The sequence below is a fragment of the Siniperca chuatsi genome, linkage group LG6 (genome assembly GCF_020085105.1).
Source record: "Siniperca chuatsi isolate FFG_IHB_CAS linkage group LG6, ASM2008510v1, whole genome shotgun sequence".
Classification (NCBI taxonomy): domain Eukaryota; kingdom Metazoa; phylum Chordata; class Actinopteri; order Centrarchiformes; family Sinipercidae; genus Siniperca; species Siniperca chuatsi.
Window position 1 is genome coordinate 17831025 of NC_058047.1, and position 14835 is coordinate 17845859.

Sequence of the window (14835 nt, forward strand, 5' to 3'; positions counted from 1 at the left end):
TTATTTCTAAAATTGTGAGATAATCATGGAAAGTATTATTTAATTAGCCTATTTGTACTTCTATTTAAGTAAAATGTCAGAGGCAATTCTGCTTGAGAAGGACACTGCAGTGCCCAGCATGGAAAGGACATTTACTGTATTTAAATACAATTTGAGGGGCTTGTAGCCTACTTTATTCGAGTCCCTTTAGGCTACATTATATTTATACTCCACTACATTTCAGGGGCAAATATAGAAGTTTTAGCTCCACTTCAGTTTTGAATAACTACAGTTACTAGTTACTTTGCATATTAAAACAAAACACATGATCATATTGTGAAAGTTGCTGCACTGGCTTTAGTAAAAATTTTAAATCAGACTTGAAATTGCATACTTATAGATTGTAGGATCTGAGCACCACCACTATACTCTTTGAGCATCTGATGTGGTTTCCTGCCACTAGATGGTAGTGTTTTCTATTTGTGTGGTAGGGAGAGCTCTGAACTGATTTGACTACCATACACCATATAATCCGAACCACTGGCATAGTCAAATATTAAATTATTTGATATTAATGTTTTTTATGTCAAAAATATAAAAAATAACTGATGAATCACTCAATAATTGATCAAATGATTGAAAACAAAAAAGCATAATAACTGCTAATAAAAAGGTTCCTGGTCAAATTAAAAGCTAGGTCATTACACCACCACAGCATGCACCTCATGACTGAGCGACTGGGACATCACAGAGGCCATAACGTGCAAAACTCAGGGTGATGCAGATTGAACATTTTTCAAAGGGGATTTATTAGTGCAGTCATGTAGCATAATTCAATGCCTAGTACAGACATATTATCTAGTCATATAAACAAATGTGAAATATTATTGAGATCACATGGTCTAGATGCTTTGTAATCCTCATCTCTAGCTGTTACGAGTACAAAACAAATGTCTGACCAAATCGTTTGCCTTCCGTGTCCAGGAGCTGTGTAACAAGTTTGACCAGTATCTGTATTTTCTTCCAGCTTCCCTCATCACATTACTGATAACAGTATCTCGTGCTACAGTACAGTATGTGTCCTGTATTCAAAGCAGCTGACATTAGCCATGTCATTTCTGATTTACAGGCTGCATAAAACTTCCTCCTGCTGCCCTTTCATACGATATTACATTACCAAAGAGGCTTATATAAACATTTACCTGAATGGAATGGTTTGACATTTCAGGAAATACACTTAATTGCTTTCTTGCTGAGAGCTGAATGGTAAATATGAAGCTACCGCCAGCAGCCTGTTAGCTTAGCTTAGCACAAAGACTGGAAACAGGGGGGGGGGGGCAGCTAGCCTGGCTCTGTCCATAGGTAACAAAATCCCTCCAGCAAATCAATCCATCTGTACATTACTTTCTAAGGGAGCAGTTGTGTATCAGTAGCCTGGGGCAAAAGGTGGAGGTGGGAGGTACTCCTGAGGTAACTCTCCATCAGTCAGTCTCACATGAGTGCAAGTGTAGGAAAATGGTGGACCATTGAAGGTCTGCTCCCCTGTCATCTCCTGGCACTCATTCTCAGTGTTTCCACTCCTGTCAGTCGCCTCCACATTAATCTCTGCGTACATATTCTCCTGCGACGTGCTTCTCTTCTTTTGGAATTTCTTCTTGAGGTTCTTTATGTTGGTGACGAGTGACAGCTTTGCTTCCTGGTTCTTTACAGACTGGATGTTGGTGCCGAATGGGTGTTCAGTGGCTGTGGGTGTGGAGGGACTGTCAGGCGCAGAGACTGTTCTGATACAAGCCTGGTTCTGCTTCAGAGGAGGAACAGAACGCCGAGCAGGGACTTCAGGAGGCTGGTTGGATGGAGGGTTGTCGGCTGTATGTCTGTTTCTGGTCATTGGCACAGGCTGGAGATCATGAACAGCACAGACATTTGTTAGAATAATAATAATAATAATAAAAGGACTTATTACAATTTAATGTTAAAGCCGCTGAAAACTTGGTTTCAAATCTTACTTATATCTATAAGACATTAAGTAATCATGACTAAATAAACAACACTCAAGTTGAGGGGGGATCTATAGTTAGTTTTTAGTAGTTTAGGAGAATCTGCTTCATCAGGACTGTGTGGGTGTGGTTTGATCAGATTTATCGTAGAAAAGGTTTCAGTCATAGTCATCTGGACACTGTTTTCAGAATCAAGACGTTTCGGCTCCCATCCGGAAGTCATTCTCAATTGTGAAAAAATTGGACGGGAACTGGAAATTTAAGATAATCTGAGTTACATAAGCCCTGCCCTCAGGAGGGAATTGGGAGGGAATTTCCCTCCTGAGGGAAGTGTTTATGTAAAGCCGAAACGTCTTGATTCTGAAAAGTGTCCAGATGACTACGACTGAAACATTTTCTACGATAGAACACTCCTGGACGAATGGGGGACTACACCGTCTTTGATCAGATTTGATTGACAGTGGCCTGGCAATGTAAGGAATTTGATTTAAACATGCTAAATTCTGATTTGTGCACAAAAGACATTTTCCTGCCCACTTCAAACCAGTGAAAAAAGCAACAACAGAAACACAAATCTCTCACGAAACAACTAAAGGTGTTCAAAGTTTGGGAGAAAATGATGTGTTCATATGAACCCATCACCAGCCTCTTGTTACTAACGGGAAGCTGGTTCCAATAAAAACCTTTGAAAATGTCTTGAGAATCTCTTTGATCAGACAATATTTTGATATAATTTATCTTAAGAATTTAAAGAATAAAAACACAACATCGGTTAACAGTTTTAGCACCAGACAAAATCTAAAACACTCTACAAGATCACCATTACCATGGCTTTAAGAGGGGAGATGAGGTGTGGAAATTCTTCTTCCAAACTAGGGTAAAGTCTATTTGGAGACAGGATTGCAGAGTTCCTCAGGTCATTTGGTCGATGAGGAAGGGCAGGTGGGATATCTTCTTGTGATATTGGGTGACTTACGCTGGCATGCAGGGAGTTGTTTGGTAGCAAACTTGTGTTAGGGTTTGGATGTCTTTGGGGAAACAGTAGTTCTGCGTAGTCAGTCTTGTCATTCAAGGCCTATGTGAGATGAGACAGAGAGGGAAAAACAGAACAATTTGTAACTGTTCTCTTTTTGCACGGTGCGCAGGTGGCAAGTAAGTAAGCAAATATTGTGGTTTCAGATGACAGTGGTGACTCTTAACTCTAAATGCATGCACTGTAAATGCCTAAAAGCAAATATGTAGTCCTGATGCTTTATTGTAATTTACACAGTTAAAATTTCAAATTTATAATGTATAGAATGACTGTTCAGTTACACCTGCACCTGTATGCAGATAGGATAATAAAACATATCCTCACTTGTCCACAAGCGACAGTCAGAACCTCAGTGAAAGGCATGATGGGATTCCTACGATGAAAATCCACCAGGTCCTGCAGAAACCGGTGGCGCCTGTTCTCCCCTACTATGGTGTAATGGCCGTCCTCCAATACATCAATCATGAAATGTCTGCAGCGGTTCCCAGCACTGAGGGTGAAAGAGATAGAAAGGAAAGGATATATCAAGAAGAGTGAACAGGACAGAACTTTTTGGACTGTTGGATTGAGCGTGTTAGTGTAAACTGTCAAATAAAGCCCCTTTAATCCTGAGAACACTCACCAGTACGAGAGAGTGTAGCCAATCCTGCTCTCACTGACTCTGATGAGGAAGTAGCCAGGAGGCTTGGACATGAGCAGTTCTTCTGCTGTCCTGCACAAACAATTAACATGCCCATTACCACAGGCAAAACCCCCTTTCACACATGCACTTTAATCTGTAAACGAACTGGCCATTTTATGGGGTGGCATTGTATTTGAACGGGAGCTGGAATCAGTTTGCTGGGAAAGTCACCCTGGGAATTTGTCATCTAAAGATCGAAAAGAAACAGCTCAACCTTCAACACATAGCAAAATGTTCTTACCATGCATGGACTTATCACTGAAATAGAATGGTCTGATGAATACTGTGCATTATACTCTTCTCAATAAAGTAAACTGATGGCGTACACCATGCCTAATAATAATACACACACTGTATATCATCCATTATACAAAACTGTGAATGTGTAAACTGGGTGTGGACGAAATATAAATCCAATACAAGTAGAAATCTGGCTAAGTATTACAAGTGTAAAGTCCACCATTCAAGAGGCTACTTCTACGATAAATCTGTGATGAATGTGTATCATAAGTAAACGTGTATAATCAATGTTTTGCCCTCGTACCTGAAACCTGTAGAATAAACCTGTAGATAAAAGATGCAGTGGTCTAGTTTTGTTGTCTAAAAAATGGAATCTTTATTGTCACATGAATTGCTTCTAAGTCCAGTTAAGTTGTTGTGGTTTTGTGTTTTACCATCACTTAAAGGAGCACATACTTATATGGGTTTTTTTAACCTTTGTTGTGTTTATGTGGTTGTCAAGAACTTCCTGAAAAGTTTGTATTACTTTCTGAAAATTTGACATTTTGGAGATTCAAGATTTTTCCCTGTTGGGGCTGTTTAGGCTTTATTTTTACTCATTAGTCTTATACTGTGGCTGTATTTATGTCTTTCTTTTGTTATTGTGAAGGACTTTGTAATGTCTGCTCTAGAAAAAGCTACTTAAAAAGTTTTAGTTTTACATTTTTACTTTACTCTTTTTAACCTGATATTAATATTATATATACAGCAGAGTAAAAGACATGATGCATCCCAAAGACATAAAACATTGACATAAATAAATGACTATACTAAGAACAATTCTATACTAAAAACAATCACTGCATGCTGGAACACAACACTGATCAACCACGGTTTTTTTAAACATGGCTCTCCACATTTCTCCCTGTCTGCCGCCCACTGCTACAGACCATGACAGACTTTGTGAACTTACTTCCTGGAAATGATCCCATGAAACCATTCTGGGACTATACCGTTCTTGATCACAGACTGGAGCTGGGACTGTGTGAACCAGGTGAAAGCATCATGCTGTCCTTGTAACGACTGACTCCACTCCATCATCCTGGGATGAGGCTCATTTAAACCTCCTGTTGAGAAATTCACAGAGCACAAAGACCTGCAAATGTATCATTTACAGCTCATTGAGTCCATACATAAGAGGACATACATACAGTACAAACCACATACAGATGTATGAGCTAATCAGTAAAATTCCTGCATTTAGGCTGGTGTGACCTGGATAACTTGTCGATTATACATTCAAATGCCAATGATTTCAAATCCCTGAAAAATACTGCACCAGTCTGCTTCTTTATATATTTTCCATTTCCATTGTTCCTCTTTCAATTACACATAATGTCACTGAATGATTGTAAGGTGAAGTCTGTGATGTAATGTAATGTTAACATTGTTCTTCAGTTGAACTTTTACATAAAGACAAACCCCATAACAAATTCTTTGTGTTTTTCATCATAAAAAAAACATCATGACGAAATGTAGTCAAGACAGGATATTGTACTATTATAACTATTTGCATCAGTTCAGAAGCCAGACCTACTTTAATTTGGTTCATTAAATAAATCTTAAATTTGTAGTTTGAACCCTCAAATAATTAAAAAGGACACTGGTTCTGTAAATAAAGCTCAATAATAGCTCCTCAGAGATTTCTAGATTCAACATAGTTCACAGCAAAGGTTACTTACCTTCTCTGGCACCTCCGTAATAAAATGACACAGCTGATCTCACTCACCTGACAACACCTGTGTGGGGGTGGAGGCAAAACTCACAGCTTGGTGTAGCTGTTGAACAGTCACACACAGAGTGCTACATAACGCAGCCAAATTAGGCAAAATATTGTTGTATATACTGCAGGCAACAAATTATTCAACAGTCCTTCATATGGTCAGACAGAAGGTAAATGTGACAAGTGTGACAGTATATTTGGATTCTATAGGAATGCAGCCTACATAGATAAGTACATCATTAAGCCACAGGTGTATCCACACATGAGTGTTTACCATTACGGAATAGAAATGGGGTTAAAGTGAACTTTTTGGTTTATCAGGGAGTAGCCAGCTCAGATGAAATGAGAAGCTTCAGTCGTGCCCTCTTCAGCCGTTACATTTGCTCAAGTATCAGTTCATAACACCGAGGTGGGAGGCCACATAAGAGGTTAGAATTTAATAAGATCAGTTAACTTCAGTGTTTACCAGCTGTCCAGCTTCACTCCAGTGCCGGTCTGTATTATAAGGGCACTCTCTAACCTTTAGGTTGCCATTGCACACTGATTACTCCATAGTCATGTTTGATTTTAATGTAATGAAATGCAATACAGCAGCACCACAAATCATTTACATGGTAAATGGACTTTGCCTCTCATTCACCTGTTCACACACACACTCACACAGTGGTGGTGGTGGAGTTTCCATGCAAAGTGATGGCCTGTCTATTGGGAGCAACTTGAACCTGAGTGTCTTGCTCAAGGACACTTCGACATGTGGATGGGTGGAGCCAGAGATTGAATTGCCAACCCTGCAATCAATTATCTATCACCTGTGAGAAATACATTCTGTTTTCATATATCATGTATGTAGCAAGCACATGAGTAATATTTGTGGGTTTTCAAATAAATACTTATTTAATAATATGTGAATTTTGGACAAATGTGTGTCTGTGCAAAAGTTTATCTGACTTCCATCTGCTGGTCTAGTCTGAAAGGAACCTCTCACAGACAGGAACTATCTTGACAATAAAGTTCATGGTCTTTGGTGTTATTATTGTTGGTGACATGTTAACTGTTTAATGAACTGATTCAATAAAAATTCATGGTAATGCTGGAGAGCTGCTTCAGGGAACCAGTCCAGGCTGTTTTCCTCCCACATGATGATTGTCTAAATGAAAAATACCTAAATAAAGGTCAACGTCTTACTGCTTTGATGATGTGCGAAGCTCCAGTGCAAATGGGCCCTTCTCCATTTACACACATACATTAGCTGTAAGGTTGAAGAGGGAGCAGTAACTATCTTAACGTGCCCACTGCTCAAGAATCAAACTGCTCAAGTTTGATTGCTAATGCTCAGTGTACTTCTATTGGACAGGTTTTTTAATGACTTCTATATTACACAATCATGCAACTAAAGGGAATGACATAGCACAACTAATGTAGTGAACTATATCTTAATTAACAGGCATTGTCCTATACACCAAACCTGTCTAGCAGCAGTGTGTCTTGATGGCCATCTAGGATTGATGGGGTTTTACTTGATGTCACCATTATTTGCGAATTGATAGCAAAATAAAATCAAACCATACCCATGAGGTAATCCAATTTAAGGAATATACAAACCCTTAGGTAAAATCAAGTGAAAAGATTAAATAATGTGGATTCATTTATTACATAGAATTTTATTGCTTATCGATTCCATTGTTCAAATTCAATAATTAAACCTTTTGTAAATCAACTTCACAAATTGTTACCTGATTTTTTTTTTTTTTAAACATTTTATGTACTTAATTGCTTATTTTGTAGAAAGTCAGGTTTGGTCCTCCATATATTATGGTTGGTTAAGAGAAGCATGTAATCCTTATCCTTATATAAAGTGGGGTTTTGGATGAAAAGTGTTGCCAATTTAACACTCTCCAGCTGATTACATTTACTGATTACAAGTCAAATTCAAATATCAAACATAAACAAAACACATTTAAATGGACCTTCCTGATGTTGTTTTACATATTTAATAGTCCACATTAATTCCCAAATATTAAAAAGGTGCAAATACAATAAACATTTTTTAAGAATCTCATTTTTAATAAATCAGAAGTACACATATCTACAAAAGGTGTAGATCAATAAGATTTATGAAACTTCAATACAATCACTGTAAATCCTATTTACAACTGCTGAATTATTTAATTTATTCCCCATGAAATCCATCAATAATCAGCGCTGAAATCCAAATTCAGTTAAGGAATGCTGAAGTTTTGTTAGCATAAAACTGGGAAGTTTATAATTGGTGAGAATTATAAATGACTCCAATCAAAAGAATAACTGAGCTCATTTCAGTCCAAATTTAAGCCAAACTCAAGTCTAAAAACCTGCATTTTTATCAAGCCTCGATTTGGCTTAATCTGAGAGAGCCAGTTAAACCAAAATTGTGCTGACAATCAACCAAGTCCAACCACATTAACAACAACGATTTAAATCCACAGGTTAACATCTACGCAGTTACATATTCAATTCAATGACTCTTGAGCACCGCTAGGAATGATTTGCTCTCACTGTAAAATATCGGAGGTGATTTTAATCAGCTTTCAATTCATTTCCTATTGTTAAGCCTGAACAGCTCAACTGAGCAACTAAAATAGAATTTGGAGCAGAAAATCAAACAGCAAGGATCCTTTGCACATTTCTAATCTCAAATAAAGCTTGTCAAGTCAAATGTGCAAAGAATTTTGAGGTTTTCTACGCACCTAGAATGCATAGTTCAGACGGCCATGATACTGGACCAGAATAAGACATGGGATATCTAGAGGAGGAAAAGGGGAAGGAGTAAGAGAGAGACTAGGTGGGTGCGGGGTGGGTCAATCTGGGATTCCCGAAAGCATCAATGGGGATGCAGAAACATAAAAAGCAAAGTGAAATATCAATTAATGGGAATGGGAATGAAAACCATCTCTAAATCATAGGCCTTCTGTATATTTTTTATTATATTAACTAAAAAAGATGAGGTTTCAGTGCTCAGATGTTTTTAGGAAGCCCAGATTGGGTACATGGAAAACTTGTGCATGAATATTCTTTGCTTTCAGTTAAGACTTGCAACAAATACAGTCAACAAATGTTAAGAACTTTTTTTTACAGAAAGAACAAAGGAAAAGTGCATTATCAATTAAGAACATTAAAGGGCACTTTGTCATTTTGGTGCTATGTTTTTGTTTCACTCCATAAATACTGCTACATCACAGCCCCTATCCAAGGCCCAGAAAACAGTTGTGTGCATGTTCCCCCTTTGGAACTGACCACCGGAAGAAGTATGAATGCATAAAACAATGATTTTATCATCGCTGTGATTCCTTTGGTTCCACTGCTGTGTAACTGTATCGCCTCCAGGTGTTAGAGTTAGGTATTGCTAGTCCACCAGTTGGAGTGCATCAAATAATCGTCTACCTCACACCAATCACATCTTTCTTATCCGTAGAAATCCCAATACCTAAAATGATGAGGTAAGCATCTACAAAAGGAATCTGCGTGACCTTAAAACAAGCATACTTTGTCAAGAACACAGTCTTACTGCAACCATGTGCACACTTAAGATCTGAGCCCCACATACAGATTACATTGCACATTAAAGTGTTCACAAGATGAATGGAATGTTTCAGCCTAAGAAATCAACAGAAAGACACGAGTAGAAAAGGTCGACAGAGGACATGTAAACCCCAATGTTGATATGATGAGTAAAATGCACTGGCACTACCGTTTCATATGGTGAATCATAATCAGTGATAGATATTTACATGTTGAGTTTACCTTATGTGGATATAGAAAAGTCTAGGCCACCCAGTCAGTACACAAATGTAGTAAAATACTTCCAAAAAACAGTAATCAGCCGGGATTGTACTATAATCGCCTTGGAGACATAGATCACATTATTCAACAGAAGAAGCCCATTGAACTAGTGAACCTATTCTGGAAGTATAATTTGGGCTACTTTTAGTGATATGGATCGAATAAATAAGATTTCACCAAGCGACACTGACAACAGGTGAAAGAAACTAGCTAGGCATCAGACATTATTGTTAGTAAAGGTTTGATCGTTTCTAGTGTCTCACAAGGAGGCAGTCTTTAAAAGTCAATAAAATCTAACAAATCAAACTCAAAACTGTCGACCTAATGAGCAACCGTAAAAAAAGAAATCAGATTTAGCATGTAACAGAGGCCACAGTAGTTAGATTCACAGGTGTCAAGGGAAGATTGGTAAACCAAGGGAGCGATACATTTTTGTTTTTCGCAAAAGATAAGCACAGGACAATCAGAAAGAGAAGGAGGAAGACAAATGAGGAAAGATAAAAGAGAGATCAGTCTGTCCAGTTCTGTCCAGTGGGGGACACAGTTAAGGCGATGGTGGATGCAGACGCTCCTGTCTCCTCACAGGAGCGTGCAGCGGAAGAAACTGCTCTTCTTGGGCTGTTCTGTAATCTTTACTCCTGGACTGCTGCCCTGTGGGTTGTTGCCCTCCTAAAATACACACAGATGAGGAAGCACATTCAAATATGAGAACAGCAAAAACACCAGTAATCACTAACCACTAACAGTTTCATAACAATTATGTTTCCACTATTCTACCTTCTTACCAGTTTCTTGTCCATTTTTGCTTTGATGTCTCTGGCGAGGGTTAAGAAGGACTGCAGACAAAAAGAGGTAAACAAATAGAGCAGCACGTTACTGGCAGCACTCTGGGTGGGACCAATGGTTTTAGACAAGGATGCTCGAGTGTTTAATTAAACTCAGCAACCCCAGAAAAAAAAGACTGAGGAATATTCATCAATAATTGTGGTTTAAGATTATAAAACCAAATGTGCTAGAGTCTCACATAAAACAGTACCTACACAAATAGCCAATCTACGTGTTTGCAGGGAGTAAATTACATTGTTCCATGTTTAATTTAATTGTCATGTTTCATAAGTAGGACCCCTAAGGAAGACTAAGTGGTATGATGATGATAGTTTTCAGCAATTGAAAAGATATTAATTTTCATAAGAAAATACATTTTCACACTATTTTAATTAAAAAAAAAAAATCTATGTAATACCTATTACTGAGTGGAGGATTTCTTAAAGGAATAGTTCACAACAATTTAATTGCCCCCAGCAGAGACTCAAGGAAGTTCCTGTGAGCTGACCAAGAAATAGTCCCACACATAATAACCCCCTGTGAAACTGAAACTTGTCTTTCAAACAGGATATAACACGTTAATTAGTGCTGGCAGGCGTATTTTGTTCTCCCTGCTTCCATTTCTTACGCTAAGCTAAGCCAAGTGGCAGCTGGCTACAGTGTCATATATAACAGACAGATATGAGAGTGATATCAATCTTCACATTTAAGTCTCTGCAAGAAAGTGAATAAGCATATTTCCCAAAATGTCGAACTATCCCTTTAAGCTCTATGACAAAGATTCTTCCTAGACGTAGAGGTTGTCTGTGGTGAATTTAAAAGTTATATTGTATAAAATTTTGTAATATTGTAAAATATTTTTATTGTAATAAAAGTTAAATATGATTACACTGAATTGTCATAGACAAAATATTGACGATCCTCAGCACCCTTTCTAGAGTCAAAAGCCTGAAGGTACAAGGTTGGCCACTTCCAGCAATAATACTTTCAACTATGAATGAATAACAGCAGAAAAAGTGTGAACTCACATTCTCCACGTTGATGTTCGCCTTTGCACTGGTCTCCATGAATTTGATACCGTACTCCAGTGCCAGCTGACAGTAGGAGAACCAAGACAGAATCAGTGTCAGTACTCAGACATGATGAGCCAAGATAACATGTAATAAAATATTATAATATATTTATCACCTTCTCTCCTCTTTCTTTGGACACCTGTCGCTTGTCATTGACGTCACATTTGTTCCCAAGCACCATCCTTTCCACATCTGCTGAAGCATGCTGTGGAAGAAAGGTTCGCAATGTGAACAGACAAGAAATTAATCAGAAATAAAGTGTGTTTAGAGTCATGCATACTCTATAGCTCTTTGTAGAAGATCAATACCAAAACAAAACACACTAAAAAATGCACACAGAACAGGTGTCACTCTTTGCACAGACAGAGGGAGGCAAACACACAAACGGACACATTCACTAATGTAAAATATTTTACCTCTTCTATATTCCGTATCCAGTTCTTGATGTTGTCAAAGGACTTCTCATTGGTAATGTCATACACTAACATGATGCCCTGGAGAGTTCAAAGAAGGAAAGACATAAGAAAACAGAGTCACAAGACAACAATGAAGCTATTCCTTACTAATTCTCATTAGTCCACAGAGACAGACTTGGAAATTAAGTGCTTAATGTGATTTTCCCGTGTCCATGTCAACCTTTATTAGTGATGGATCACATGATTTTGCAGCCTCAAGTAAAAACATGACACTTGCACATACCAAAGGCAACAAGGATCAATTAGGTTTCTGAAATTAAATATGCAAACACAGGCATCCAGTTAAACTTGAACTAAAGGAGAGGCTAACAAAAAAAACACAACAATGACAACAAAAACAAAGCTGGGTGTGGTTCTGGTAAATGTTTATGCTACAGAGCACTTGAGATGACCACCACTTCACCCATTCAGATCCCAGAGATGATCTATACTATTGTATGAGTTGTAAGGCTGACAATGCAACTTACCATGGCTCCTCTGTAGTAGGCTGTCGTGATGGTCCTGAACCTCTCCTGTCCTGCTGTATCCCTACACAGAAAACATTTTTCTTTTTTACTTTGCCTTGCAGATCCTAGCCAAAGTGATTCACACTGCCCTGCCGAAAGTACCATCTTTTCTAATGATTTAAAAGAAAAACTTTGGGAAATGAATTTACTTGCTGTCTTACTGATGATGAAGATTTATATAAATTTCACCTCTGTGCATTACGCAAAGAGCCTGGAAGCAAGGGGAGGCAGCTAACCTCTATTACAAGTGTTTAAAAAAAGAACATAATCAACTCCCTAACTGTGTTATTTTCCCGTTGTTAGACTGCAAACAAGTCACCACTATATCTAAGAGTCAGCTGGGTTTTGTTGAGAATTGCAAAACCAGCAACTCCGAGGACAGGACTTGTGAGATTCTTCATCCAGCCACAGGGCACAGCTGTTGTTGGTCACGACAAAGCTCCAATGCTAACTGCTCTTTAAACCACAATGTCTTTTTTCCATCTACAAGTATCAAAGACACACATACAGAGTGTACACATGTCAGGTTTAGCGTGCTGGCATACACCTTGGCAAACACTAGTCTAGATGTTTTCCCCCTGGTTCCAATCTTTGTGTGAACATATCACAAGCTACCTCTGTACTGAAAACACAGAAATAAAGCAGCTTTTGATCTTCTCCATTTAAGCTTTGGTAAGACAACAACTCAGCAAATTCCCCAAAATATTCCATTACAATACCAGTATTTACTGAGGATATATTGGTACAAAAGTTGTCACATTAGTGTTCAGCGGATACAGTGATCTAGACTTCCAAATTTACCAAGAGCTGGTATTTATTCTATATCAAATACAAGGAAAACTACGTCGACAGTGTTGTCAAGGGAGGACACAAAAGTGGTACAACGTTTTAAGCATAGAAAACCTGAGTTGTGCCTTGTTTAATAGCAAAGATCTACAGATTATAATATCAATGATCATAAGACCAGACATCGTCCATGTTTGTAGTTATCTTAAATATCTTGTATTTACCAGAATTTTTACAGGCTTTCATTATCATAATGAGTATTCAGCTTGATTTTGGTGATATCACCTCACCATGACTTCTTTTACAAAACATGCCACTTTAAAATTTCATTGTGCAATAGTCTAAACTCAGTGGTCAGTTTATTAGATACACTGAGCTAATACTAACACAATCTAACACAATCGGTCTGCAATAAACTCTCTTTTATTGCAGGGCTATTGTATTAGACTGCATTAGTTTTAGTTAGATGTATCTAATAAACTGTCGACTGAGTGTAATTGTCATCCATCTCTGAATTGTTCTTCTGACACACTGATCAAGCTGTAAAGTGATATCATTTAATGTATTATGACTATCTTACCATATCTGTAGCTTTATCTTCTTGCCATCTAATTCTATTGTTCTGATCTTGAAGTCAATACCTGAAGAAAAACAAAAGTCACATAATTCACCCAGTTTAAGCATATCTGTAATCTGGCACCAGAAATGACTCAACATCCCAGTGATAATATCATTAATGTTTGATTTTAGAAGCAGAAGAGTGGTTGACAAGTTCATCGATGCTTTCTATAACGTTGGATATCAGAGTGCGAAGGACAGGCAGCTTGGTCATATGAAAAATGACACTGCCAAATAGCTCACTGACAGCTCTGTAGCTTATTAGCTCAGCTTGCCATATTTAATATACAGTAAATCTACTGTTACAGCTTGGGTGTGGTACCCACCCTTACAGTTCATACATACAGGGGCTTTCTAAGTAACGGTATAGCAACTGGTTAAAATATCATTCTCGGTTCTGAAAAAAGCCCCTCTAACAAGCCGGCTAGGCTGCTTCCTGACTACTACAAGATGAATGCTAGCCAGAAAGTTAGCAACAAATTAGCATGACGGGATGGGCTTCTTCTGTACCACTTTTCGGCAAAGACAATAACGTTACTGATAATACGACTTTTACCCACCTATAGTGGAGATAAACGTTGAGTTGAAGGCATCTTCTGAAAATCTGAATAGCACACAGGTCTTTCCGACGCCTGAATCGCCGATTAAAAGTAGTTTAAACAAGTAATCGTAAGTCTTCGCCATGTTATTAGTTAGCTTACTACTGCGGATATCCCGCCCGGTGCAAAGACAGAGACGTCACTGCTTGTGTGAGCTGCCTTTTGGACAAATCAACTGTCACTCTTCGCTGTCGTCGTGGCTCCGGAAGTCAGTTGTCATCCTGTTGGGTTTGCTCGTTTTGGTGTCTATGGTCACCCGGAGACCATTTGTTAATTAATCGTTTGACAAAAAGAAGACTAATGCATTGTGGAAGATGGATGTTCTCTAAATGACCAACACTGAGTCGGTGGTGCGGTTGGTGTTGTGTAGTCTACCGAAATGAGACAAAATATTTATATCAGCGATTTATATCTGTGACTTGTGGCTTATATCATCAATT

The 14835-nt window shown here is 38.2% G+C and overlaps 2 protein-coding genes across 7 annotated transcripts; both read right to left on the bottom strand.

Annotated features, from left to right (window-relative positions):
- Window positions 1-764: 764 nt before the first annotated feature.
- Window positions 765-5836, bottom strand: hsh2d (hematopoietic SH2 domain containing). 6 transcript variants are annotated; one of them, XM_044200342.1, is made up of 6 exons: window positions 5700-5836; window positions 4884-5037; window positions 3632-3721; window positions 3334-3499; window positions 2803-3051; window positions 765-1876 (listed from the first exon to the last, which is right to left on the bottom strand). In XM_044200342.1, the coding sequence occupies exons 2-6, from the start codon at window positions 5009-5011 to the stop codon at window positions 1406-1408; spliced, it is 1104 nt and encodes a 367-aa protein (XP_044056277.1). In that variant the 5' UTR covers window positions 5012-5037; window positions 5700-5836; the 3' UTR covers window positions 765-1405. The 6 variants fall into 6 exon arrangements, with proteins under 6 accessions (XP_044056277.1, XP_044056279.1, XP_044056275.1 ...); XM_044200344.1 differs by having other exon boundaries at window positions 5653-5714; XM_044200340.1 differs by lacking the exon at window positions 5700-5836 and adding an exon at window positions 5508-5637.
- Window positions 5837-7734: 1898 nt separating this feature from the next.
- Window positions 7735-14580, bottom strand: LOC122878036 (ras-related protein Rab-8A). Its single transcript, XM_044200351.1, has 8 exons — window positions 14357-14580; window positions 13759-13819; window positions 12354-12414; window positions 11827-11904; window positions 11526-11615; window positions 11366-11431; window positions 10298-10348; window positions 7735-10181 (listed from the first exon to the last, which is right to left on the bottom strand). The coding sequence occupies exons 1-8, from the start codon at window positions 14478-14480 to the stop codon at window positions 10092-10094; spliced, it is 621 nt and encodes a 206-aa protein (XP_044056286.1). The 5' UTR covers window positions 14481-14580; the 3' UTR covers window positions 7735-10091.
- Window positions 14581-14835: the final 255 nt, after the last annotated feature.

Bases quoted from the DNA above. Each gene is read 5' to 3' on its own strand.
- LOC122878036 (XM_044200351.1), bottom strand. From the start codon at position 14,480: ATGGCGAAGACTTACGATTACTTGTTTAAACTACTTTTAATCGGCGAT. The intron at 13,820-14,356 runs GTGGGTAAAAGT...GTTTTTCTTCAG, and splicing joins AACGTTTATCTCCACTATAG to GTATTGACTTCAAGATCAGA. The intron at 12,415-13,758 runs GTAAGATAGTCA...TTTTCTGTGTAG, and splicing joins AAGATAAAGCTACAGATATG to GGATACAGCAGGACAGGAGA.
- hsh2d (XM_044200338.1), bottom strand. From the start codon at position 5,423: ATGATGAAAAACACAAAGAATTTGTTATGGG. The intron at 5,038-5,392 runs GTTTGTCTTTAT...ATTTCTCAACAG, and splicing joins CACAAAGAATTTGTTATGGG to GAGGTTTAAATGAGCCTCAT. The intron at 3,500-3,631 runs GTGAGTGTTCTC...TTTCACCCTCAG, and splicing joins GGCTACACTCTCTCGTACTG to TGCTGGGAACCGCTGCAGAC.